This window comes from Oxyura jamaicensis, chromosome 16 (genome assembly GCF_011077185.1).
Source record: "Oxyura jamaicensis isolate SHBP4307 breed ruddy duck chromosome 16, BPBGC_Ojam_1.0, whole genome shotgun sequence".
NCBI classification, from domain to species: domain Eukaryota; kingdom Metazoa; phylum Chordata; class Aves; order Anseriformes; family Anatidae; genus Oxyura; species Oxyura jamaicensis.
In genome coordinates this window covers 228,673-253,225 of record NC_048908.1, presented here as the reverse complement: position 1 = coordinate 253,225, position 24,553 = coordinate 228,673, and the positions used below count along the sequence as shown (strand labels likewise).

The following is a 24,553-nucleotide window of genomic DNA, read 5'->3' as shown; positions in this document are numbered from 1 at the left end:
TAATTTGCGAGTAACAGGGAAAATCCGGGGATTCTGTGAATGAAAGGTCCAGATTTTTTTGCTTTTTTTAAATGTTTTTTTTACCAACCTTATGGGTCTCCCTCGGCAAGCTGCAGTACCCCTTTGCAGAGAGCAAAAGCGTGGAGGAGGACTTCAGAAGAGCTGCGAAAGGGAAAAAAAATAATTCAAAAAAAAAGAGAGAGAGAGAAAAAAAAGGACGCAGAGAATAGGCGAGGGGAAAAAAAGCAAAAGAAGGGCTCGTCCGGGATTTGAACCCGGGACCTCTCGCACCCAAAGCGAGAATCATACCCCTAGACCAACGAGCCGACCTGTTTGTAGGCTCCCCGGTAAAGCTTTTGGTGCTGTGCTCGATCGGTGGGTCCGTCCTCGAGCCCTTTCCTTTTCCCCAGCGGGGGTGAAAGTGGGCAGGAGCAGGGGACGCCCTCGGGGAGGAGGAAAAAAAATAAATATATAAAAAGCTAAAGCTGAGAGGCCCCAGCGAGATTTGAACTCGCGACCCCTGGTTTACAAGACCAGTGCTCTAACCCCTGAGCTATGGAGCCGGCACTGAAACCTGTTTCCCTACAGATGTCTGCAGGCAGCATCCTGCAGTTCAGGGATTTTCTGCTTTTTTTCCCCTCAAAATGCTCCCCCAAAACCTTTTCCTCCGCTTCAAACACCCCCTCAGCACCATCCTCTTCTAGTTAGAAATGACTCTAAACATGAGGACAAACCGCAGCAGCAAGGAGAGCTGCAAGCCCCCAAAATCATCATGTATGTTATGCACCCCAACACACTGGCACTTGCAGAATTAATTAATTAATCTATCTATTTATTTATTTAGATTTCGTTAAAATGCAGGCAAAGAAAAAAACTCCGCATTGCTGCCGGAATAGCCCTGTTACACGTGCCCACCTCTCCCCCTACTGCCAAAATTTTCTAGGTCTTTAATGTCATTTCTTTATTGCACTCCTATTAGAGGGATTATGTAAACACTGGGTTTGTATTTCACATAAAAAGATGTGAAAAAGCCCTCTATATGTAGGCCCACTATATATATATATACATATACATACTATATATATACACATATACACACACCTGCTATTGTTATATTTCCCTAGACCCCATCCCAAATTCTGGGCAGGGCAGCCCTTCAGCCCACAAATTTGATGTACTCCAGACCATTCACAGTAGGGAATAACAAATGGAAGCTGAGCTCGGGTAGCACCTTCACATTTTATTTGCAGCACGCAGCCTAGGAACAACTTGGAAGCTTTCAAATCCATTTATGCAATGTTTTTGCTTCCCACGGGGTTTTGCACATTTTGAGGGAAAAGCAGCATTTCTCATGTACAGACAGGACAAACACCAAGTTGCAATAAAACAAATCCCACGTTTCCTGCTATTACCTTTTTTATTCCAGGGATTGCTGTTTTGCTGTTATTTTTACAACTTCTACAGCTGCATCATTTCAGCAATGGACAAAGCTTAGAAAATCCAGGCGTTTTGCTCACCTATTCATGGCTTGGCCTTTATAAGAGCTGCTGCAGCTTTAATTATTATGGATTTAAAGCCAAACTCATTAAAAAAATAAATAATAAAAAAATAAAAGTCTCTCAGGATGGAAAAAAAAAAAAAAAAAAAAAAGCACATAAGCACATCTCTACTGAGGAAACAACACAGAGATGTTTTCTTGTGGATTCACTCAATTTCTGCTCTGTCTAGGTTTTTATGACATTCCTTGCACAATTCGGGCCACACAAACAACTTTCTAAGGTGGCCTTTGATCAACAGCACGTCTTCATAACCAAGGACACTACTTCCAAGAAACCCAAAGACATGGTAAATGCACTTGTTCAACCCATAATTTCTTGGTATTGGTGTTGACCTGGGTTTTGCCAGCAGGTTTGAGCCCATATCAAGATCAGCTTTGCACAGAAATGTCTTTTTCTCATCCTAAAGCTGGCCAGGAAATTCTGTTCTTGATTAAGGGGGGGCAGGTTTTCCAAAAAAATAAAAATAATAATGCCCCAAACCCAGAAACCATATCTGTGATCTGTTCAGACTGCTACTTTTTATTTTTAAAGACTCTTTTGTCTTGGCAAAAGTAACAGAGGACAAACGAAGCCACAGGTTAAGCATTTGCTGTCTTGGCCAAGAATGAGGATTTCCATGAAAAAGAAAAACAAAGTGAATATAAATGGGTGATTTTGCTGAGATGTAAACAGCGACTGAGGAAATAAAGGAGATTCAGCACCACATCGCTACGAGCAAAGTAACCTTACCACGTTATTTTGCAAATGGCATTTTCTGGCAGAGAGGGGAGCTCTGAAGGAGCTATGCAGGAGCACCACAATTCAGAAATACAGGTCTTGCAGGTCAAACACACCTGAGCAATGTTAACATTTTTTTTTTTTTTCCCAAAAAAAAAACATTTTTTTTTTTTTTTTTTTTGCCTTTTTTTTCAGAATAGCAGCACTACCTGCCCAGTAGGGCCACGGACAGAGAAAAAAAGCAGAGAGCACTAATACGAGCCGATGGAAAAAGCAACCCAAAGGCCATGGTATCTACCCAGGAGAGGTCAGATCTTGGTGGCCACACAGTTCAGATCACCCAGGACAGATGAGACTGCCATTGGGATGGCACAAATCAGGCTTTGGAGTGCATTATACCAAATTTTAGAAGGAAAACCTAAAACAAGGTCCTTTACTGTGGGGCTTTTCTTCTCAGCAAGAGGGAAAGAGGCAAAAATCCCAGCTGAGCTTTCTAGCTGATGTTACTTGATAAACAGAAAGAAGCTTTCCCTTTTCTGGCTTTGGATAGAAGTCCAAAGTGTCCTGTCCACTCTCTTCACCTTTCCCACAGGACCCTTACCCACAGAACATTTCATTTTTGAGGCAACGATGCTTTCAAAGGGGAGTTCTGCTCCAAAACCTCCCCACCCAGGTCTTAATATTGATCCTTAGACCCACCCAAGAGAAGAAAATACCCATCGGTTATCAGACTTGGAGCCCAAAGCCAGCTACTGGTGGTCTCCTTCTTGCTGAAGAGTTGGGTTGCTTCAGGGATAGGTTTAAGATGGTGGCTGCAAACTTCTGGGGACTGCTGATTGTAATAGCTTTAGGTTTTAATAGCTGTTCCCTGTTTTAAGCTGATTTGAAGACCCCATATAGTGAGGACCCAGGCTGCATGGTTGTTTTCAGAGTCCCTTGTTCTCATCGTGGCCCACCGGGCCTCGACCATGGATAGAGGCCCCGAGCAAAGCCCATGAGATGCCTCAGGGGCACAGTTTGATGTACGTAACCGTGGAACAAACCGAAAAGAGGGGGAACACCTTCTCCTGGAAGGCAACGTTGAAGGTGAAGATGTGCTGCATGTTGTCAGCGTTGTAGAAGGACACTTCTTCCCCTTCGTAATCCAGGTACACCCTGACCTTGTTGAGTTTCTGGCTGAGGCACAGCGGCGTGCGTTGGGGCGAGGTGACCGCCCAGTAGCGGCCTCCATTTTGCTGCACCGCCCAGATCCCTTCTTCGGGGGAAAACTGCGTCAACCCTTTCCTCCTGACGGACTCCTTGGCCACCCCGAAGGCCCAACCGTCCGAGGCGCCCACCTCCACCTCCCAGTAATGCCGTCCCGACTTGAAGCCCGTGCTAGCCAGGACCCGCGAGTTCGTGTCGAATCTCTTGGGGTTGTCGGGCAGCTCCTGTTTCCTGCAGCCCATCCTCACGCTCTTGAGGTCCGCGGAGAGGATGAGGAGGTGGTTCGCCGACTCGGGGTCCAGGGTCAGGTCCTCTGTTGGTGACAGCAGTTACAGTGATAGTAACTCAGTAAGGATTTAGGAAACGAAAAGCCAAGGAGTGAGGATGTGCTTATTGGTTGCTGAACCATGGTAAAACCACATGCAAATTATTAGTAATTATATACAGTAAAAATGGACCTTAGATCAAGCCTTTTTTTTTTTTTTTTTTTTTTCCCCAAAAATATGTTGATATTTTTGTTTCTTCTTTTTGCTTTTGGCTCATCTAATGCACAACACACAAGATGGGCTATGTGCACCCCAGATCTGATCAATTTTTGAGTATTTTATCCCCAAACTGCCCCATGATGACATCCCCATAGAAAGCCGTGACCTAAGGGCACCTTTACACACCTCATCACATCCAGGCAGCCCAAACAGAGCATGCATGTAGATGAACTTTGATCCTAATGTCTTTTCCCCTTCCAAAATCAGGCTCAGAGGAAACAGCGAGCACTTTAGTGACCTCAAATTGTGGTTGTAGTCAGCAAAGTTGCCATGTCTGAACAAGACCCTTTGTGGCTTTGGGGGCTTCCAAGATGGGACATTAAGAGCAGAAACACGGTGGATTTTGTGCCAGAGTTTCTTTAGCTAAAGGCCTTTATGCTCTATCAAGATCCATTAATTTGGGCTTGAAAATTTGATATGAAGTCCAAAAAGATCCATTATGTGGTTGAAAGCTCCGTGGCATTTCATAGGTGTTGGAAAAGTGATAGCAAACACAGGAAGGTTTCTTTTTTTTCCTTTAAAGATGAAGCAGCAGATTCCTCCTCAAAAAATTAATTAAAAAAATGGAAGATTGGCTTTAAAATAACATGTCCTCCGTTCTGCACTATTATATCAGAACATGAGAGAGGTGCTTTCGAAGAACGTGTGTCCATTCGCAAAAGTTAGGGAGAAAGTGCAGCTGCACCAGCCAAGTTCTACCTCTACACATGCACACACACCACCCCATACATGCAGCGAGGGTTGTTCTGCCGTGTTGCTTTTAAGCAGTCATTTCCAACCTCTCTTCTTTTTTGCTTTGCCAGCCCCTCAGCATTTTTCAGGATGGGGCCGGGGAGGTTTGTGAGCAGAGCCTGGCCCCTCTGAGATGGATTATGCTTGGGGAGGATCCAACCCATGTCCTCTTTTGCCTTCCCCAAGGGGTTTGCAAGCCCCATGCTGAAAAACACCACCTTAAAAGCAAGAAAAAGCCTTCTCTGCAACAAGAGGGCTTTGCTGGCAGAACTCTAGCTATGTGAAGTTCGCCTTATGGCCAAGGGAGCTGGAGGATGGGGGCTGATTTTAAGGATGTGCCCCACATCCACCGCAGTGCAAAGTCAGAGGGCTCAAGGCTACAGAGCCCATAGCTGTGTTTTCATGGTTTTTCTCAACCTCACCACCACCAGTGAAGCAAGAGATGCCCCCTCTAACATTCTGGGGAAAAAACAGCCAAGTTCATCTTTTTAAAGAGTCAATCTGGGCCAACTCAGATGGTTTGAGTGGATGAAAATCCACGACTTCTCATGTGAACCTGATCCTTTGCTCTCCCCAAGGAGCCAGTGAGGAATTTTCCCTCCTGACACCATCTGAAAGAGGTCATCTGCCCACAGCCATGATTCCAACAGCTTTCAGCAGGACTTTAGATCACTTGACTTTGCACAGGAGCATCCACACCTTCTCTATCCCAAACTCTGGAGGAAATAGGAGCCCAACAAGCTTGCTCTGAAACCTGGCCACAGAGCAAATATAGCAGAATTAAAGCAGGTTGTGGCTGGAAAGGGAATGAATCTATTCTTCGGGGGGTTCAACATCTGTTCTGTCTGTTCCACGCTGTAGGTTTGTTAAGTGTAAAGAGGCAGAAAGGACCTAGCTTAGCTGTCAGATCCCCGGCGTCAGCTAGAAAAATCAGCTTTTGACTCTTGAACTGAGCAGGCTGGATCTGAAAATCATCAAGAGAGAAGAAATTAAAAAGAAGAAGAAGAAGAAGAAGAAGAAGAAGAAGAAGAAAGTAGAGTGCCTTTTATTTTTTTTTTCGTCTTTGTTATTTTTTTTTTTTTCCCCCTCTCTCTTTGGCTTTGCAAAACCAGCTTTGCAAATTACAACCACAATTTCAAGTCTTTGCTCCAGGGTGCTACGCCTTAACCATTTGCCTTTTACCTTTTTCACCTCTTCCCAGTTCATCCCGCAGGTTTTCTGAAAAGAAGAGACGGGCAGTAAATGGCAAAGTAGAGAGAGACAGGAAAAAAATGTAAAATCTCCTTTACGGGGACATTTACTCCCACACCACGTTCAGCTAGAAGCAAGGGCTGAGGATGGAGCATCCCAGCTCCCAGCCAGCTTGTGCAATGGGGACAGGCAAGAGAAGAAATTCCTGCTAAATAGATTTAAATTTTTATCAAAAAAAAAAGGAGCACAATAATATCCTATTTTATTAAAGGCTTTATTAAAATCCTTTTTATGTGCCCTGCAGTATTTTGCTCTCCTCATTGTACTATGACTTGTGAACTTCCAGCACAATCCTTGCCTATTATTATTGCTCCCGGGCATAATTTGCGTTTAGGGATTTATTTATTTATTTATTTTTCTTTCAGACCTGCCCTTGCTGGTTCTCCTGCCCTTTGGTTTCTTTTTCCAAACCCCTCAGCACCACCTCGTGGCTTTGCTGCACTGCTGCAAGGGGTTGGGTTTTCAACGCAAAGCCTGGCTATTGGAGCTGCAAATATGGGGTTGTTTGCCCTAAAATGGATGTGCTCGGGTTCATCTTTTTGCTCCTCTTTGAAATAAACCCTTTGTCTTCTTCACTTGTGACTCCAGCGTCTCTTCTGTCCTTTCACATCTCCAGAAGTCCCTTCCAACATAATTTATTCTCCTATTTTGGTACCGCTGGCCAGGCATGTGCTGAGGCGCCGCGAGACATCTGCAGCATCCCCAGCACTCCTCAGCCCTTTCTGCTAAAGGCCAGGCCTATTTAAAACCCCCGCCGGTTTCGTTTCCACGTACCTTTGAATTTCTTTAAGACTTTCTCAAGGACGACGGTCTTGAGAGAGAAATTGCAGACGTGCATTTTCATATCCGTGCACACAGGTACAGGCTTGTGGCTCTTCACATCGTCACTTCTGCAAAGAAAAAAGAGAAAGCAGGAGGGAAATTGTTGCTATTCCCTCTCCTTATTTTTTTTTTTTATTTGTAGCTGGCAACGTGCAATGCCCACCCCAAATCTTGTTAGCAGGGAGGAACTGCAGAAAATTTAGCAGCAAGAGTGGAGAATGATTTCCATCATGGACTAGCCTGGCCCTGGTGCATTCACCTCCTGCTCTCCCATGTGCAGGTGAGTTCTGGCTGTCAGAAGAGGCAGATCCCAAATCTGAGTGATTTAGGTGAACCTCGTGCAGGCTGAGGACACTGGGATTTGCATGTCACCTTCTCTGGTTGTAAAGGGTGTCAGTGCTATGTTACCCCCACCCAGCTGCTCCTACTACAGCTTTTAGGGCTAAAGTGGTGCCCAAACCATTGCCCTGGGGTGAACTATGCACCAGAAATAAATCACCTCAAGGGTTCTGGTCTAATTTGACATTAGAAGAAGCTTTTAGCTAGGAAACTAATTTGTGATAATGCTTTTTTTTTTCCAAAAAGCTGGACCCAAGGCTTGATCCAGGTCTACCCTGGTGCCTCTCTCTGGCATCTGGACTGTGAGCAGTGACCTTCAAACGAGGCTGGTGGGGAAAAAAAAAAAAAAAACATGAAAGAAAGGGAGAAGCAGTGCTCCATACCTGCTTATGATGCTCATTACGTCCTAGAAAGGAAAAAGAGAGATGCACTGAAATACCTGTGCAACCCATGCTATGTCCCAGTGTGAGCAATTCCCCTTCATCAAACCCATCCAGGACATCCCATCCCTTATGGCTGCAACAAGCAGGCATGGATCCACGTCCCAAATGTTTGTTTTCAGCTCCAGAAGACCACAGACCCCCCAAATCCCACCCAAATGTCTAAAGACCCAGCTGCTTCTGGGGGGAGCAAGCAGCCTTGCAAATGTCCAATATTGTACACTATCACACAGTGTACAATATTTCAGCTTTTTGCCTGTAGTTGTGATGTGGTTTAGGTTGGAAGGTTGCCTTTGGAGGTCTGCATTCATCTTGCACACCCATTTCTTGCTGATATCTGGAGACATTGGGTCTCCCATGACCTAGTCACCACCAAGAAGGGTTTAGGGTGCCTCCAAGGGTTGATTTGTTCCATCCTGGGGCAGATATCTCCACGGGGTGAAATTATTTGCCCTCAAGAAGGGTTAATTATGGAGGCAAATTATAGGTTGAAATACCCTTGCTTTGCTGCATGGAGAGAATTCACAGGGATGAAAACGGTGCTCAGCCCTATTTATTTGCCCCTTCTGATCACTTTGAAATAATGTTGGAAATTGAAATAATGTTTGAAATTATATTTGTTTTGAAATAAAAAAGGGGCGTAAACCATGGCAAGCACATCAGACCCAATCCTAAGGCAACAGAAAGCTGTAACAAGGGAATGGGAAAGAACTCTGAGGATTTCCAATGTGACCTTTGAGGAAAAAAATAAAAAATCACCTATTGTTATAGGATCGTTTTCATGTGCGTTGGTGGGGGCTGAGCAAAGACCATGTGAAATTTCTCACCCATAGCCAAGTACTGGAGCCATCACCCTGCTTAAGCTCTGCAAATATTTACAGTGCTCTCAATGCTGCCCTGGGAAGGAGTTTAACCCCGTGTGCTTGGAGGGGAATTTAACCTCCCTGGGAGAATTTCACCCCAAAATATTTGGGAGTCGGATGGGTCGCTGTCTGTCCCACTCTGACAAAGGCTGTTTAATACAGAAAAATAACTTTAAGCAACCATATGGCAGGCAGCTGACTTCAAATAGAGGAGCAAAAGGGGACAATTGATTTGGTTGAAAGAGCAGAACTTGAAAATCTGGTTTTGATTAAAAAGAAAAAAAAAACTGCACAGTCAGTATCATCTCAGCAAGCAGACCTGTGTGTGCACCATACACCTACTCTAATCAAAATCACGAGCAATTAAAAGGATGCCCATTAACCTTTTGCCATTTGGCAAAGAACAGGGCCGCCTGATTTTGGGGCGGGCGGTTTGGGTTGAGTTTTCCAACCCCAAAAGAAGGAGAATTTGGGTACACAGAGGGCTGGAGCGTCTTCTTTGCAATGCAACCAATGCCTGGATGCCATCTGCTCTTTTCCTCATGCCTTCCAGGTTTGTAAAAGCTCATTTTGACTAGAAATTTTTGGGATGTTCCTCAGCCAAAGATAATTGTTTTGTTGTTTTAACAGAGCCTGGGGCACTCAGACACTGCCATGCACTATCTGCTCAGTAAATGTGCAAACAAACAAACAAACAAACAACAAAAAACCTTAAAAAGGACAATTATCCTTAAACCACCTCTACGGGATCCAATAACACGTTAAAACAAAGGCGATAAGACTCGAACGCTCATTTCATTGCAAAAACCTCACCTTGAGGAACTCAAGCATGGGCTGCTGGATTTTCTCCTCCAGCTCCGTGATGAGCTTGTTGAGGAGCGTGATCTCCTTGGAGAGGTCGGAGATGTTCTCGTTCTGCCTCTTGGCGATGCTCTTCTCCATCTTCTCCAGCTGCCCCAGGAGGATGTGCTCCTGGTCGTGCAGGAACTGCCGTAGCCCCTCGAACTCCACCAGCAGCTTCTGCCTCTCATTCTCGATGGTTTTCTAGGAGTGAAAAGCACACACACACAAAAATTAAAAGGTGGCTTGTTTTTTTCTCATGTGACATCGCATTGCTGAGTGATGAAGGCTTGAAGGCAACAGCATTCAGCTACTGCAAGACCTCAGTTGCATCTCTTCATCTCCATGCTCCATATGAAATTACTTTTGTTCAGCACTGAGCTAAAAAATAATAATAAAAAAATACTGGGGCAGGTGTCTGTGGAAGATCTCAGGTGGCTTTTCCCATCTGCTTTTAACACACAGGCTTCCCTTTTCTCTCCTGGGGTGGGAGAGAGTCAAGCAACGCTCTCCAAGCATTGATGGTGGCCAAGAGGTTTCCCCAGACCCTGTCATCACCTGCTGCTCCCACAGCCCAAACTGGGAGCAGGGGCTGTGTAGGAAAACATGATCACATCGGGATTTTTCCCTCTCTGGGGGCATCGACATTGTCAGATAACCCCCAGTCCCTGCATCACCACCATCTCCTGCTTAGGAACTCTGCCAGCATCCCAGGTCCTGCTTGGATTGTCATCCGAAGTAGACCAAGTCCCCTCTGAGACAAAACCCAGGGGCAAATGGGAAGGATTTACCCCAAGGATTGCAGCTCTGGAAGCACAGACAAGGCTGTACACGATGGGGGTGTTCAACATACCCTAGCCCCCTCCAAGCATCCCAACCCAGACCCTCGCCCCCACCACCCTGGAGCATTGCACTGCACGCACCAAAAGCTCCTGGGTTTTCTTATCATCGTTCACTTTAAATTCCAGCAGCTCTTGCCTCTCCTTTTTCAGGAAATCCAAGCGGCCCTGGATTTTCTCCTAGGAAACAAAGCAAGAAGATATTACTGTTTCGTTGCTTTTTGTTTTCACTGCTATATATATTTTTTCCTATCTCATTCTGCCTGCGCACAACTTGTTCTTCCAGCCATGCAAATGCAAGCAGGATTGCAAGAAAAAAATAATAAAAAAGAAAAAAACCCTTTCACTGGAGGAATTTGCTAGCTCAGCTCTGCCCACGTGCAGCCGGGCACCCTCGTTTGCAACCCTCGGTGACAGCCACAAGCTCGCGTGCTTGCAGCGAGCACAAAGAAACCTCCAAGGGGAGAGGGAGGATGCGAAGGGAGGGTATGTGGGCTGCTTTCATGCCATGCCCACACCTAGGCAAGCTTTGCTCCTGACACAAACTCAACCTTGCCTTCAGGAAACATCTTTGGCTACTCGCCCACACCCGAAATAGACGTGGGTGTTTGCTCTGCCAACGAGGTGGGTGCCCGCGGGGGCTGTTGGCAGCCTGGCTCAAGCCCGGAGCTGTCACAGGAGCTGTTTTTCCACCCCTCTGCCCTTCTGCAGAGCAGTAACGCACAAAAGATTTGGATTACCTGGACAAGAAGGGGATTTTTCCAAGTTTTTGGAATTTGAGGGAGAAAGCAGCACCCGGCTCTTCGCAGGGTTCAACACTTCCCAGCACCGAGCTTGGGGAGGCCCTGTCCAGGTGGCATCTTGGGGACTTGAGTGAGGACAAACAACGAGACAGAGGTGGAAAGGACCACACAGACACCAGAAGGGTGGACGGACACACAGCCGACTACCTTGTACTCCTCGGACGCCTCATCGACGGGCACCACGGCGTGAGGCCGGTGCTCCCGGGACCTGTCGCACACCACGCAGATGGTCCTGCGGTCGTCCTTGCAGTAGAGCTTCAGGGCTTCCCTGTGCTTCGCGCACAGCCCGTCCTCCTCGGCCCCCTTGGCCCCGCGGAGGGCGAACTGGCTGATGATCTCGGCCATGTTGGCCAGCTGCCGGTTGGGCCTGAAGCTCTTCTGCTGGAAAACCTCCCTGCACTGCGGGCAGGGGAAGTCCATCTCCAGGTCCTTCCAGCTCTTGATGATGCACGCCCGGCAGAAGTTGTGCCCGCACTCGATGGACACGGGGTCTTTGAAGAACTCCAGGCAGACGGAGCAAGTGGCTTCGTCCTGGAGATTGCCGGGCAGGAACATCGCCGCCATGGCCTCTCTCCTGCGGGCAAAGACTGATTTCAGCAGGGTTGGACGTGGAGCATGAATGCTTGGCACCCGGCCCCGAGTGGGCGTTCCTTTTCCAGGAACGAGCCCGCTGCCCGAGGTCACTTCTGCAGTGTCTGGTTTCTTTAAACAGGTTACAAAGACCTCAACTCTAGGGCACGACGTAGAGGTAGGAAAAAACACAGCAAGAAGACAGCCCTGCTGTCTGCTCCTCCAAAAAAACGTTGCTTCTGAGCTCCCTAGGTGTGTGTTTTGTTGTTGTTGTTTTTTTTTGTTTGTTTGTTTTTTTTTCCCTCCAGGAAAAGGGAATCTGTTCAGGACACAGATGCCGACGTCAGATCTCGTTGCCTTTTGGCCGAGCCGGTGCAAAATGCAAGATCTGAGTCCTGAGGTGGGTGTTTAGCAGCTGCTCTAGGCCCCGATCCAGGTAACCATCTGAGCTCTCGTTAGAGCCCTGCCTCACCCTCTAGTGCTTCAGATGACTTGGTTGAGCTCCAGGGCTCAACGGGGGCCATAAAAAGCAACAGGAGAAAAGGAACACACTCAGATGCAACGTCTGTATCAAAATCTGGGGAAAAGTTTCCTAAATCCAGAAAGATTAAGCTGAGGGGGGTCCTGCATCTCAAAAACACTTCTTTTTGCCTTCCAGGAATCCCATGTGCAACTTCCAAAGCCTTGCATTAATTGGGAATGATACTATAGGGCCTTTTCTGGTTGTTTTTTCCCATATTATGTCTGTCTCCACATAAGCGGCTCACCAAAGCTCTTGTTAGGGAGAAGGGAGGTAAAAGGTTAATAAAAACTTGTTATTTGGGTTCACATTAACAAAAACACAGAGCAGTAGGCACTTCTGGGGGGTGATTCATCTTTTCCCAACGAGGACATGAAAACAGGTCAAGTGATCCCATCCATAGAAGCCAGCTCATGACCAAGGCAGGCCAGCTGAGCTGACATCTCCAAGCTGAGATTCTTCTCTTGGAGATGTGCAGAGCCAGGGGGAAACAAACCCCAACCCCAGGCAGCGCATTAGCAAAATAAATCTTTAATGCCCTGATGCCAAGGGTCTGCAAAGGGTTTCTGATTTATAGCAGGGCTGGAATTGATCCTGATGCCTTTACAGCTGGGGAAAACCCTGATGATAGGCATCCAGCCTCCACTTGATTTTTTTTTTTGCAATGTTAAAGCTTTTATGGCAAATTCATTTCCCAGCATTGGGTGACATCTGCAAAGCAGGAGCTGAATCTGGCACTTAATTCTATCCCAGACTTGCTCATTTGGAACTAGAAATGAACTTTTTCGGGATGGTTTAAACTCAGTTCTGAGCTTTCTTGGAGCTTTGGTAAGAAATCCCTTCCATTTATTGATGGAAAATAAAATCTACATACACGTTTGCTATGACCCACGTTAGTTTGTGAACAGAAAAAACACACAACAAATGACTCAGGAGAAGGGCAGAATACATATATATTTATATGTATATATTCACACACAAGCTTGTATATATATATGGGTGCATATATATACATGTACACACATACATCCCTAGAGATGCAATATATGCCAAGTTAGGCACGCATTTCCCTAAGGGAAAGCAATTTCCACCTATTTAAGTGTTGTTCTAATTAATTCTCATATACATTGATTTTTATTCACACCCACATCACTCCCTGTGGGCTGGAAATTGCTTTCTCTTCCAGCTAGCATTTCTGCTGATCTGTAAACAAATAAACTGTATTGATATATATATATTTTTTCCTGTGCCACATGTATATTTTTCATCGTAAATCTATGGGAAGGAAGGGGTGGTGGCCCACGAGCTGCTGAGCAATCCACGCTCTGGAGCTGCAAAAGTAGGAGAGGAAGAGAAAAGAGGAAGAGAAGAAAAAAAGAGGAAAAATAGTGAGAAACTTTGATGAAAAAAGAAAAAAAGGGCAGCCTGTTGGGAACAGGAAAAGCAGACAGATGGACAAACACATCCCACTGCCCTCCCTGTGCCCAAACCCCATCGGAGCCCCCACGTACCTCGCAGCAGAGGTGTAGGAAAGGGGTGTCCTCACAAATCTCCCAGCCTTTTGCATTGGGAGGGTGTTAGCAGGGATCCCAATGGGTCCCAGCACCCAGGGGCACAGCAGGAGGTAGCGTGGGACCACTGCTGGCCACTGCGGTGGTGGAAACCAGCCCAAGCCCTGGACGCCGCGGAGATTTCAACGCCTCTCAGCTCCTGCCCCTTCCCAGCCCTCAGTCGCCCCGTTTGTCCCCTGTCATCCCCCATCTCACTTACCATTCCTTCCCCTCCCCCATTTGTAGCTATCCTGGGCACCCACCGCTCTTCTTCCCTCCTCCTCCTCCTCCTCCCCAGCTCTGCTCTCCCCCTCCTTGCCAAAGCGTTTTTCCCTGCCCAGAGCCAGGATCACGTTTCCAGCACCTCCCTCCACCTGTCTCCAAACCCAAACCCTCTCCAGAGGGTCTCTGCACCCTGTTTAACCCTCTCCAATGCCCAGAGATGTGAGGAGCCAGAAAGGAGGGAGATTTTTTCGTCTCTTCCTGCCATTGAATGATTCAGCTCATATTTGGGGCAGCACCCTGTAAAAAAAAACTGCAAAAAAAAAAAAAAAAGGGCAGAAACATCTCCTGCAGGACACCTCCACCCTCCATGGGTGGTTTGCTTAGGGTAAAGAGAGATTTGAGCATCTTAAACAGCAGGGAATGAGTAAGGGAAGGAAAAAAAATCAACCCTGATATGTTTTCTTGCAGGTCTTTTTGGTACCAAACCAAACTGAGCATCCTGAAGCTTCGTCCCATGTTAGGTGGGTCTAGGAACATTCAAGCTCTCATGAAAATGATTGCAGGTAGGAAATGTGTGAGCAATCACTGCCCTGCAGTTGCTCTTTCTCACCCCAAAACTGGAGCCAGCAACAGGGCTGGAAGGGGTTTCCTCCAAACTTCTCATTGCATAAACGGAATGGAAGTTGAAACTGGCTCCAGAAGCAGGACACCGGTATCCACGCAAGGAAAATGACCCTACAACACCAAGCCACATTAAAACCTCTGCAGCCAACTGCCAAACCCCCCTCAGGTGGGGTAATAATCAAAAGGAGCATCCTTTCCCTCTGCTGCCCAGTGCAGTGGCCATGATTTTATCTCATTTTATTTATTTATTTAATGATCTACTACTTAGCTAAATGACTGCTCACAACATTGAGATTCCCAATTACCAATTCATCAGAAAAAAAAAAATAAAAAAATAAAAATCGACCTTTTACCTCTCTCTCATGCTGCAAAAAGAGAGAAAAAGCCCCAAATATGTATTTTTCTAGAGCAGTGATAACAGCGGGATCTCCACTGTTACACGAACCCCAAACTATAATTATGTTTTCTCCTCCCACCATAATATTTTTGCCCTCAGAGGTGGGGATAAGGCTAAAAAAAGAAACCCATTAATTTTAATACTGCCCGTCATGCATTATCCTCTCCTCTTCAGGGCCTTTGACTGTGCGCAGGGACTGCAAGTGTCCACAACAGCTCCAGCCACCCCTTTAGGGTTCATCTGAAGTCAACAGCAGGATTTTGGTGCCTCCTGAGGTCCTTTCACCTGCCTATATTCGGTGGATGACTCAACCTCTCTTGACAAATGAGGGGATTTGGGGTGAAATAAATACCTGTGTCTACCGGGTGTACGCGTCCTCTATTCCTCTCGGCATCCAGCAGCTCCCTGATGCTCTCGTTTGCAAAAGTCGGTGCTAGGTAAAGGTTCAGAGGGAAATTCCCAGCTAGGAGGAATGGGATGCAAGCAGGGGAAAGCACCTTGGCCTGCCCTTGGGGTTTTAGTACCAGGATTATGTTCGGGACCACCAGGAATGCTGAGGCCGAAGGGCTGTTGATAGGAGTGCCTGGAGAAGGAAAACATGCACACGAGCCAAATTTGGCTGCCAATTATAGGCCTGCAGGTTTATTGCTAGAGCTGAAACAAAATCAGGCCAGACACGCCGGGAAGCCCTGCGGGCCGACAGACCGCGTCCAACCGTCCCAATTTAGGGCAGTATTTGCTCAGGATGAAATCGAGGACTCGGAGCATCGGAAGGGCTGGTAGACCTCATCCTGACCCCGCCGGGGGCTAGTCTGTGGGGTCCTCATCCCACTCCTCATTGCAGAGGTCGGTCTCGCAGCAGGAGTAGTGGGATGTCAGGCGGGATTCGACATCGGCCGCCCGCGCCCGGCCGCAGTTCATCGTGGAGGTGCAGCCTTGCTGGTAGTAGAGGGTCACCTTCCCTGCAGAGAGGGGCTGGGGTTAGAAATCAGCATTAAACGAAGCAAAAAAATTCAGTGGAGGGCTTCTCACCAGGTGAAAAATCAGCCCCTTAAACATCTCACCCAAATGATCACTTTGCTTGGGTTAATTAGGAGAAAAAACTAAACAAGGCAACAGAGGAAACTCACATGGCTTCTGTGGGAGATTATCTCCAACCCTTAAAAAAAAAGGCTATTTTTAAAACAAGCATAAGACTAAGATATTTGACCCCTTGCTATCACCCTTCCCCACACCTGCCTCCGTATTGCATCCTCCTTCATTCCCCAAATCAACCTGGATTCCCAAAGGCAGGCAGATACACCAGGACGACCCCCCCCTCTAAACCAAAAATAGGCAATTTTAACCCTCCCCACCTACCTAGGGAGGTTTTAATGATGGCACATTTCTCTCTCCGCTCGCAGGTGGTTTCGTTTGCCCCACGGAAGCATCCGAGTAAGGGGAGCTTGTACTTGCAGACTTTGCACTGAAGAGCCTCGACTGCGGTGAACGGAGAAGACACAAGGGGCAATGAACCAATTCTGTAGGACCACGGAGAGCTTTGCTCCAAGTGGCCCTAGGACAAGATAGTGGTGACCCCAGAGATGATTTAGAGCCCGCCAGGGAAGGGTCCAAGCACCACTTTTGCCTCCAGACCCATTAAGGAGAGTCCTCATGTAGGAGAGGCAGATGGTGCCTATGGGCATTCAACACAACTTAGACCTTTCCGGCCAGATGTGAACAAATCAAACCAAAGACCCACAGAGAATGAATTTGGACGTGGGTTACTGGTTGGATTCCTCTGGCTGGAAGAGGATAATATAAAATACGACCATCCCAAAAGCTCTCCAGGGTAAAGCAGGTGCATATCTAGTCCAGGATGCAGCTACCTACAGCTGAAGCTCCTGGCCCAGAGGAGATCCCTTTGCATTTAATAGCTCTGCTGGGAATACAGAGGAGAGAAAGTAATTTTTAGAGTGTGGTGATTCAAGAGATTGGGAAAACTGCCCTCAAGAGATCATAGATATAGACCTGAGGACATCCAGCGCACACAGGAAAAGCATCACAGGCATCAAGAGCTCATCAAGACGCCTCCGACCACTGCCAGATCTTCTCCTGCCCCAGTTAAATCCCATTTCACTGCAGCCCTCCACTTACCCACTCCGATGCACAGGACAAGGGTCAGCCCCACGAAAAGCACCTTCATGACCATGGATGATCAACCCTTTAGCAAGGGCAAAGGGGATCAAAAAAACAAGGTAAAGGTGTTCTGATGTTCCTTCTGGGGCAAAAAGTAGAGAAATTTGTACATTATTAGAGAATCTCACAGCACCTAAAAACTGTGAAATACAGGCAATTCCACCTTTCTGCTCCATTGCTTTAATAGCCTTGTTTTCAAGGCAGCATCAGACAGATCCTTAATACATTTCTAATGCATTTTCTGTTCTAAACACCTTTTTTTTTTTTTTTTTTTTATAGCCTTTCCAAAACCTATTTCCAATTAGATTGCTGTGCCAGGGAGAAAACATTCAGCCACTTGTCTCATGCAAATCTTTTCTTCAAGGTGAAATAAGCCATCACTGTAGTTAAAAAAAAAGACAAACCATATCTGCATAAGAGAGCCCAGAAAACTTATTTTCTGTGCTAAACAAGAAAATATCACTGCAGGGGTCAGACAACACATTTTCAGTCCTGAAAATCTAAAATCTAAATATTTATATGTATTATACATGTATAAGATATAAAAATACATACGATATAAAAAGATATACATATGATATAAAAAGATAATTTTAATATATAAAAATATAAAGCATATAAATATATAGAAATAACAATGCAATTAATTTTGCTGGGGAATTTCATATGGGGGAAAAATTACTGCACAGATTCCTCAGCTATCCCCTAATTCAGTTTGCACTTACCTAATACCTAATTCCCCCCCCCCCCCCCCAAAAAAATAAATGTTTTACAAGTAAAAAAAATCATATTTCTTAAGATAATTCCCTGTCTTGCTGAGAAATAGCAACGGTGGTTTTCCATACCTTCACATAAAGAGTTTGGGGTAAATGTAACTGGGAAAATTCAGGCGCCCAACGTGGGGCTCGAACCCACGACCCTGAGATTAAGAGTCTCATGCTCTACCGACTGAGCTAGCCGGGCGTTGTTTAAAGGTTTTTTCCTGCTCTTTTTCTCTCTTAAAAGGTAAATTTGGTGCTGATTTAGTAAAAAAAAAAAAAAGGAAAATCGGTGAGTTTTAAAATGGAAATATTAAGCAGAAGCCCTTCCTCAGGGTATTCGGGGGTGTGCTAGACTGATGCAAAAAGCAGCAGGGTGAAGATGCGTTGCAGAAAAATAAATAAATAAATAAATAAATAAAACCCCAAAAGAAGGTTCCTTACCAGGGTCGCGGCTCCGAGGTCCGAGCATCCTGTCTTCACGTCCCCACTGCCTTTATACGATGTTTCCCTTTGCTTGGGCTGAGCCAGGACCTGAACGACCTCGGAGCCACCGGGGGATATTGTTTGGTGGGAACAATGCTTCTGCGCACACCTGGGCAAACAGCTCACAGAGCTCAGGTCGTCCTTCCAGGACATGTAGATATTTGTTCCCTGGGTGAGTCCCTGCAGGCTCTCAGACCCTTTAATCTCCCTCTGGGCAGAGAAACTCCCCAGCTCCCTGCTTTGCAGTCAGCCCTGGGTTATCTCCATAGGAAAAACCCAGATTTCCCAGAGCTGCATGCAATCCTAGAGCCTTCCTCTGCTGTCACTGCAACCTGGGCAGCCCTTTGCTTTTGCAGCCCCACTACTTCATGGTTTTATTTTATTTTTAATATACAAACATCAATAAAAGGGGTACATGTCCATGCATCATCCACTCTGGGCAAAAACCAAACCTTCTCTCTATCCCCCTCCCTGTCCTGCATCACTTTCAATCTCGTTCTGACTTCTGCATTTTTTTTTTTTTCATGGAGCAAAAAGACTGAAAAAAAAAAAAAAAAAGGACTGACCCAGACCAATGCTGGGAAACCTTTAATTGATCCTGGAGCCTGTAGCTTGAACGCCACCTGATAATCCCCAGGGGCTTCTGCATGAAGTGAGCAGCTGCAAATGCTCAAGGAACCTACCCAACTCATGCACCTCCTGTGCTTGGGAAACGTGGCTCGCGCAGAGCCCCATGGCCATGGTCAGATCTCTGTTTTGGAGGACTTAAAGTACAAGACTACGGCCTGAAAGAATGTTTAATTAGGATGCGATTCCAAGAATCCTGCCTACCTGCTCCAAGTGACTTCCGAGTCCTTTGGCCTCACCTGTATCAACCCAAACCAATGTTTATGCAGCTGTGCGTGGGCTGATGGCACAAACACCGATAACACCTACGTTCCCTCAAGCATGAAGCCAAGCTTAACTCCTCCAGGCAGCCAGAACCGAGCAGAAGAAGCTCTCACGGTGCTGGGTTCTTGGTGGGATCCACTGGTCCAGAGAACTCCAGAGAGGAGCACAGTGCAATGCTATCCTGGCCCCAAATCTCAGCTTGTTCTCATCTCGACTATTCGCTGTGCTTTTCCACGCAATGTGGAGCAAAAGGCTCCATTTCAAATCGAAAAAGAGGCTCACAATCTATGATATTACATAGATGAAAATAGGGTGTGTGTATATATATATTTCTTGAAGAATTGGAGAACGTGGGTTTCCTGGAATTTATTTATTTTTGGTACCAGCAGGCGACGCCCACTGCAGGACCCCGCTGTTTCTATAGGGCTGGATGCCCTCCTGTTTCTCATCCACTTCCAGGCTGGAGAGGTTTACATGGCTCAAAGAAAACAAAGCAGTAATAATAATAATAATAAATAAAATATAAATAAAATAAAAGTGTGTATAAAGCAGTGGCAGAGGTTAAGGAAATGAGTAGGAATCGCTCCGCAATACCAGGGGATGAAGAAAAACTCTAAAAAGGAAATTAGAAGAAACTGGTGGATGGGCTGAGAAAGAGGGATGATAGAAAGGCATTTTCCTCCTAAAAAAAAAATGGAAGAACAACCCAAATATCCCTGTGTGACACTGAGCAAATTGATTAAGGTGAGATGCAGCTCTTTGCTCTTTCCAGGTATTTCTCATTTTGGGGCTGTGGACGGATTTGGCCGAGAGTTTCATGAAACTGCCCCGGATACTTTTTTTTTTTTTTTTTTTTGGAAAAAACTGGGAAAATGGGTTAAAACGCATCGCCCAACGTGGGGCTCGAACCCACGACCCTGAGATTAAGAGTCTCATGCTCTACCGACTGAGCTAGCCGGGCTGCTTGTTTTTGGGTTTTTGGAAACTAAAACTTGTGCAATAGGCGGGGAGAGCTGCGGGGGGTACAGGATTGCGGCAGGAACTGGAAAACAGCAGGAAAATTCTGCATTACTGGGTTTGTTTCGCTTTTTTTGCCATGCCTGCTGCAGTGCAAAAGTGCTCTTTGCACTGCCCGGGTGGAAGGGTGCAGCCAGGTTTTGGACCCACGCCGGGGGAAGACCCCACAGCAGGGCTCAGAGACGGCGTGGACAGAGGTGCTTCGTATTGTATTAGCAGGGGGTACATTAAAAAATAATAATAATAATAAAAATAGTTATTTTGAGTCTTCCCTGACCGGGAATCGAACCCGGGCCGCGGCGGTGAGAGCGCCGAATCCTAACCACTAGACCACCAGGGAGCGCGGTGGCGCCCCTTCCCCGTATATAACGCGGGGTAAAAGCAACGCCCGGGAGCTTCATTTGGGGGGACCCGGAGCTGCTTCTTACCGACCTCAGAGCGAAAAAGCTCTGAATTAAGCTCTGCGCTTAATACGGCGGCTGCTTTCCTCCTCCTTCCTTTGGAATCTGCACGGGAAAATCCTCTCAGGCAAGCAGGTCCTTGGGTTTACCTTCCTCTGCCATCCAGCGGTGGCTTCTCCACCACCTTCTGCTCTCCTGGGATATCCCAGGAGGTCCCGAAGCCACCAAATGCTTTTTTCCTATCCCCTGGTGTCCCGAAAGACATGGGGTTTGTCTGCTTGTGTAGGAGACAGAAGGCATTCCCAGGCAGCCAGCTGCTGGATTCACCCTGATGCATTCAATTGAGTTGAAAGAACCCCGGGGAACTCCAAATCCCACCATTTCTTGGGTGCGATGAGGGTGAAAACAGGATTGCTGCTGCCTCAGCAGCTCTGTTTAAAGATGCACAATAGGAAATCATGGATTTTCTGTAAGGGGATAGGTCTAATCCTTGTCAGTCATGTGAATTTCAGTCCAGTTACTGATTTTCCCCGATCTTTAGGCATTATTTCTGTGTTGTTACTGAAAAATGAACAAAATTAAGTCATGACACAGGACTCTCTCCTACTACTAGATCCCATTTTACAGAGAAATCCCCATTTCTACAAAAAAAAAAAAAATCAGTTCAACCCCTTACTTGCCACACTTACAGCTAACATTACATTAGAATGAATTCACAAGTGGCATATAAATATGGCTGTAGGAGATTGAAAGCAGTTAAACAGAAAAGATACTACATTTTTGCCCTCCAGACTATGCCTAAATTCCTGGAAGAATGGAAATATGAAGAGCAAAGGACTTTAACAAAAGCTACATGGAAATGTGGGTCAGCAGAGATGCAGCAAGGAGGGGAAAATCCACATTTAACGACAAGGAGAGTTAATTGAATGTGGAGCCTGAAATCTTTGGCTGCTGTTCGAGGTCACGGCCCAAAAACAAATAAATGCATCCAGGAGCAGGAATGCATGACTGCGAAGTACCCCCCCTTCACCCACTCTCATTTTTTTTTAAGCTTATAAGGCTATGAGAGAATGCAAAATATGCTGGGGGGGGATGGGAGCAGATTCACTGCTCAGTTTTGACACAACAGAACTGTAAATTTGGGTACTATGTCTAAGAATTGAGCTGAGCCCTGGGATGAACATGAGAAGAAATTTTACCTGGACAAGGGAGAAGCTGGGTGTAAGAGTAAAAACACAGGAGGAAGGCGCAAAAAGCATCGTGAATTCTTATTGAGATTGAGGTGATTTAAGCCAAATAAATAGCAGCATCCCAAGAAGGAAATCGAGGTTATGTGAGGATCAGCTGTGTGAGCTGGGGACACAACAGCACCAAATCTTCTTCACCTGAAGTGGTGGGGAGCAGAGGAAGGGATCGGGAGCCTCTGAAGCAGCTCGTGGAAGAATGTCCCTTTCCCTTGGCTGCCAAAACAGCATCCCTCAAAGCCTCGCCGAGCAGCAGGGTGGGAATGGAAATCATTAAAATGCGTAATCCCATTATAGAGAGGGGTGTAAAAAACTCGACGGGAGGTGAAAACGGGATGTTTCTGCCCGGTTTCGAACCGGGGACCTTTCGCGTGTGAGGCGAACGTGATAACCACTACACTACAGAAACTGGATGAAAAGTGCTTTTTTCCCCTATTTCCACAATAGCCTGAAGCCTGTTTGCACAAGGTTTGTCTTAGGTGTATTTGCACTAAAACCACATGCAAAGCAAGGGCTTCCACTTCTGCTCTTGACAATTCATGCTTCTTTTATGCTTTTTTCTTTATTTTTTTTTTAACGAGACATTGCATTTAAAGAGCTATCATACACATCTCTTGAGAGGTCAATACCAACAACGTGCGGAAAATGAAGGATGTGCTGTGCAGAATGACCCTGGTGACAAGCTGGTTTAGAGTTTGGGTTTCCCTTCTTCCCGCTCTCTGCCTTTGCAAGGTCTGTCTTGGTGCAGGAGTCGAAGGAGAGAGAAAATCCGAGGGATGCTTTAAAAAGCATAAAATTACAACAGTGTTTCTGCCTGGTTTCGAACCAGGGACCTTTCGCGTGTTAGGCGAACGTGATAACCACTACACTACAGAAACTCCGTGAAAAGAGGTAATTCGACCCATTTCTCCAATAGCACAAGGTCCATTTGTAGGGGATTTGCAGAGCTTCTATTACACCCTGGATCCTCCAGGCTAACATCAAAGGAGTCAGCTCTCGTGTTGAGCCCCATGCATGTTTGCAAGGAGCAGGGCACAACATTTACACCCATGCTAGACACATTTATTTATACTGCATCACGGAGATGTCCACACGCATCCAGAAAATGTTGTGGATGTGCATGGTGGAGGTGCAGAAAATGAAGGCCTTGCTGTACTGAACAGCAAAGAACTGAAATGTGTTAGAGATTGGATTTTCCTCGTGTCTGGTCTGTGTTTGCGAGCCCTGCCTTGGTGCAGGAGTTGAAGGAGGGGGAAAAGCAGAGAGACCCTTGAAAACGGATTAAAGTCCCTTGAAAGTTGTTTCTGCCTGGTTTCGAACCAGGGACCTTTCGCGTGTGAGGCGAACGTGATAACCACTACACTACAGAAACTGGGTGAAAAAGGGGTTTTACCCCGTTTCTGCTATAGCCTCAAACCCATTGCCTTTGGGTTTGCTTTTACTTCATCCATGCCAACAGCCCAGGTGAAACAAAGGGTTCAGCTCTGCTGAAAGACACAGATTTGTCTGAAAAGGATAATAATAATAAAAAAAAAGACACTGCATTTCTACACATAGCATGCATATGCAACTCTATAGAGTTAAATATATATTGGGGTTGAAAAGGAAGAGTTTGCTGTGCATTATGGCTGGCTTAGAGCTGGATTTTCCTCGCCACTGCGGTGTATTTGCAAGCCCTGCTTTGGTGCAGGAGGTGATGGAGGTGGAAAATCAGAGAGACCCTTGAAAAAGGATGAAAGTCCCTAAAAAAATTGTTTCTGCCTGGTTTCGAACCAGGGACCTTTCGCGTGTTAGGCGAACGTGATAACCACTACACTACAGAAACATGTAAAATTATCTAAAAAATGCCCCAGTTCTGGTAGGATGCACCCAGTTCTCCTCCAGCTTTTCCAGCTCCCTTACTAGCGCAATTCCTCGCTGAACCCCTTATATTTCCTGTTAGCTTCTGAAAAAAAGACCATTTTTGCAACCAGCCAAGTTTGGGAAAATGAGCAAGAAACAGTTTTATTTTGGACAAAGCCCTAAAACAGCAACATGAGGATGGAAAGTAGGGGAATGCTTTCCACACCGGCTTGCAGAGAAGTCCCAAGGGGTCCCCTCTGCCAGTAGGGAGATTAAAAAAAAATGAGGTGGCAAAACACATCGATTTACTCAGAAATTATCTTCCCTGACCGGGAATCGAACCCGGGCCACGGCGGTGAAAGCGCCGGATCCTAGCCACTAGACCACCAGGGAGAGATGCTGTAATACAGTAATTGTTTTAATCAATTTTGCTATTTTTCTGTATATTTTTTCCCTATTTTATTTATTATCCTTACAAAAGGTGATATGCAAGCACTTGGCCAAACCTTCAGTGGCTTGGTTCTGTCCTCGATGCAATGAAAACCCGGTAAGACTCACAATGAGGTCTGCCCCCCTGTGTCCCACACCATTTGCACGTGATTTTTAGGCTCTTTCTTAATTTTTTACTTAATTCTGTCCGGATCAAGAGCTTGGGAAGTCACCTGGGGGTGATGCTGAGCAAAGAAGCTTCCATTGGGTTCATGCGAGGAATTTTGGGGAGGGGGGAACAGTGCCATGAGTTAATGCAAAAGAATGGGTGAAAATCATTATTTTTTTAGTGGTTTTCCATCCTCGGTCCCAGGGTTTTATCTCGCCCTGGGACCTTTGCTCAGAGCCCGGCAGCTGACACCGGCGCTATCTCAGCCCTCCGCAGGTATTGTCAAAAAAGGTGCA

The 24,553-nt window shown here is 46.2% G+C and overlaps 1 protein-coding gene, 1 long non-coding RNA gene and 10 other non-coding genes across 15 annotated transcripts; 1 reads left to right on the top strand and 11 right to left on the bottom strand.

Moving 5' to 3' along the window:
* Positions 1-254: 254 nt before the first annotated feature.
* On the bottom strand, positions 255-326 carry TRNAP-UGG. Its single transcript has one exon. It is a non-coding gene; the product is annotated as a tRNA-Pro (tRNA).
* Positions 327-490: 164 nt separating this feature from the next.
* Positions 491-563, bottom strand: TRNAT-UGU. Its single transcript has one exon. It is a non-coding gene; the product is annotated as a tRNA-Thr (tRNA).
* Positions 564-2,423: 1,860 nt separating this feature from the next.
* LOC118175193 (E3 ubiquitin-protein ligase TRIM7-like) lies at positions 2,424-13,918 on the bottom strand. 3 transcript variants are annotated; one of them, XM_035341179.1, is made up of 10 exons: positions 13,817-13,918; positions 13,558-13,721; positions 11,104-11,530; positions 10,238-10,333; positions 9,288-9,518; positions 7,555-7,577; positions 6,785-6,900; positions 5,942-5,977; positions 5,651-5,723; positions 3,661-3,795 (listed from the first exon to the last, which is right to left on the bottom strand). In XM_035341179.1, the coding sequence occupies exons 1-9, from the start codon at positions 13,817-13,819 to the stop codon at positions 5,677-5,679; spliced, it is 1,143 nt and encodes a 380-aa protein (XP_035197070.1). In that variant the 5' UTR covers positions 13,820-13,918; the 3' UTR covers positions 3,661-3,795; positions 5,651-5,676. The 3 variants fall into 3 exon arrangements, with proteins under 3 accessions (XP_035197068.1, XP_035197069.1, XP_035197070.1); XM_035341177.1 differs by lacking the exon at positions 5,651-5,723 and having other exon boundaries at positions 2,424-3,795; positions 13,817-13,913; XM_035341178.1 differs by lacking the exons at positions 5,651-5,723; positions 13,558-13,721 and having other exon boundaries at positions 2,424-3,795; positions 13,817-13,881.
* Positions 11,522-15,091, top strand: LOC118175209. 2 transcript variants are annotated; one of them, XR_004754917.1, is made up of 4 exons: positions 11,522-11,704; positions 11,835-11,926; positions 14,290-14,384; positions 15,017-15,091. It is a non-coding gene; the product is annotated as an uncharacterized LOC118175209 (long non-coding RNA). The 2 variants fall into 2 exon arrangements; XR_004754916.1 differs by lacking the exon at positions 15,017-15,091 and having other exon boundaries at positions 14,290-14,446.
* A 2,819-nt stretch (positions 15,092-17,910) lies between these two features.
* On the bottom strand, positions 17,911-17,983 carry TRNAK-CUU. The gene has a single exon. It is a non-coding gene; the product is annotated as a tRNA-Lys (tRNA).
* A 2,060-nt stretch (positions 17,984-20,043) lies between these two features.
* TRNAK-CUU lies at positions 20,044-20,116 on the bottom strand. The gene has a single exon. It is a non-coding gene; the product is annotated as a tRNA-Lys (tRNA).
* Positions 20,117-20,440: 324 nt separating this feature from the next.
* TRNAE-CUC lies at positions 20,441-20,512 on the bottom strand. Its single transcript has one exon. It is a non-coding gene; the product is annotated as a tRNA-Glu (tRNA).
* A 1,641-nt stretch (positions 20,513-22,153) lies between these two features.
* On the bottom strand, positions 22,154-22,226 carry TRNAV-CAC. Its single transcript has one exon. It is a non-coding gene; the product is annotated as a tRNA-Val (tRNA).
* A 396-nt stretch (positions 22,227-22,622) lies between these two features.
* Positions 22,623-22,695, bottom strand: TRNAV-AAC. Its single transcript has one exon. It is a non-coding gene; the product is annotated as a tRNA-Val (tRNA).
* A 421-nt stretch (positions 22,696-23,116) lies between these two features.
* On the bottom strand, positions 23,117-23,189 carry TRNAV-CAC. Its single transcript has one exon. It is a non-coding gene; the product is annotated as a tRNA-Val (tRNA).
* A 380-nt stretch (positions 23,190-23,569) lies between these two features.
* Positions 23,570-23,642, bottom strand: TRNAV-AAC. The gene has a single exon. It is a non-coding gene; the product is annotated as a tRNA-Val (tRNA).
* A 338-nt stretch (positions 23,643-23,980) lies between these two features.
* TRNAE-UUC lies at positions 23,981-24,052 on the bottom strand. Its single transcript has one exon. It is a non-coding gene; the product is annotated as a tRNA-Glu (tRNA).
* Between the last annotated feature and the right edge of the window lie 501 nt (positions 24,053-24,553).

What these genes read in the sequence shown, in the direction of transcription:
- LOC118175193 (XM_035341177.1), bottom strand. An exon ending in AGGCGTCCGAGGAGTACAAG is followed by an intron (nt 10,334 to 11,103) that starts GTAGTCGGCTGT and finishes TTTGTTTCCTAG; the next exon opens with GAGAAAATCCAGGGCCGCTT. An exon ending in AGAAAACCCAGGAGCTTTTG is followed by an intron (nt 9,519 to 10,237) that starts GTGCGTGCAGTG and finishes TTTCACTCCTAG; the next exon opens with AAAACCATCGAGAATGAGAG.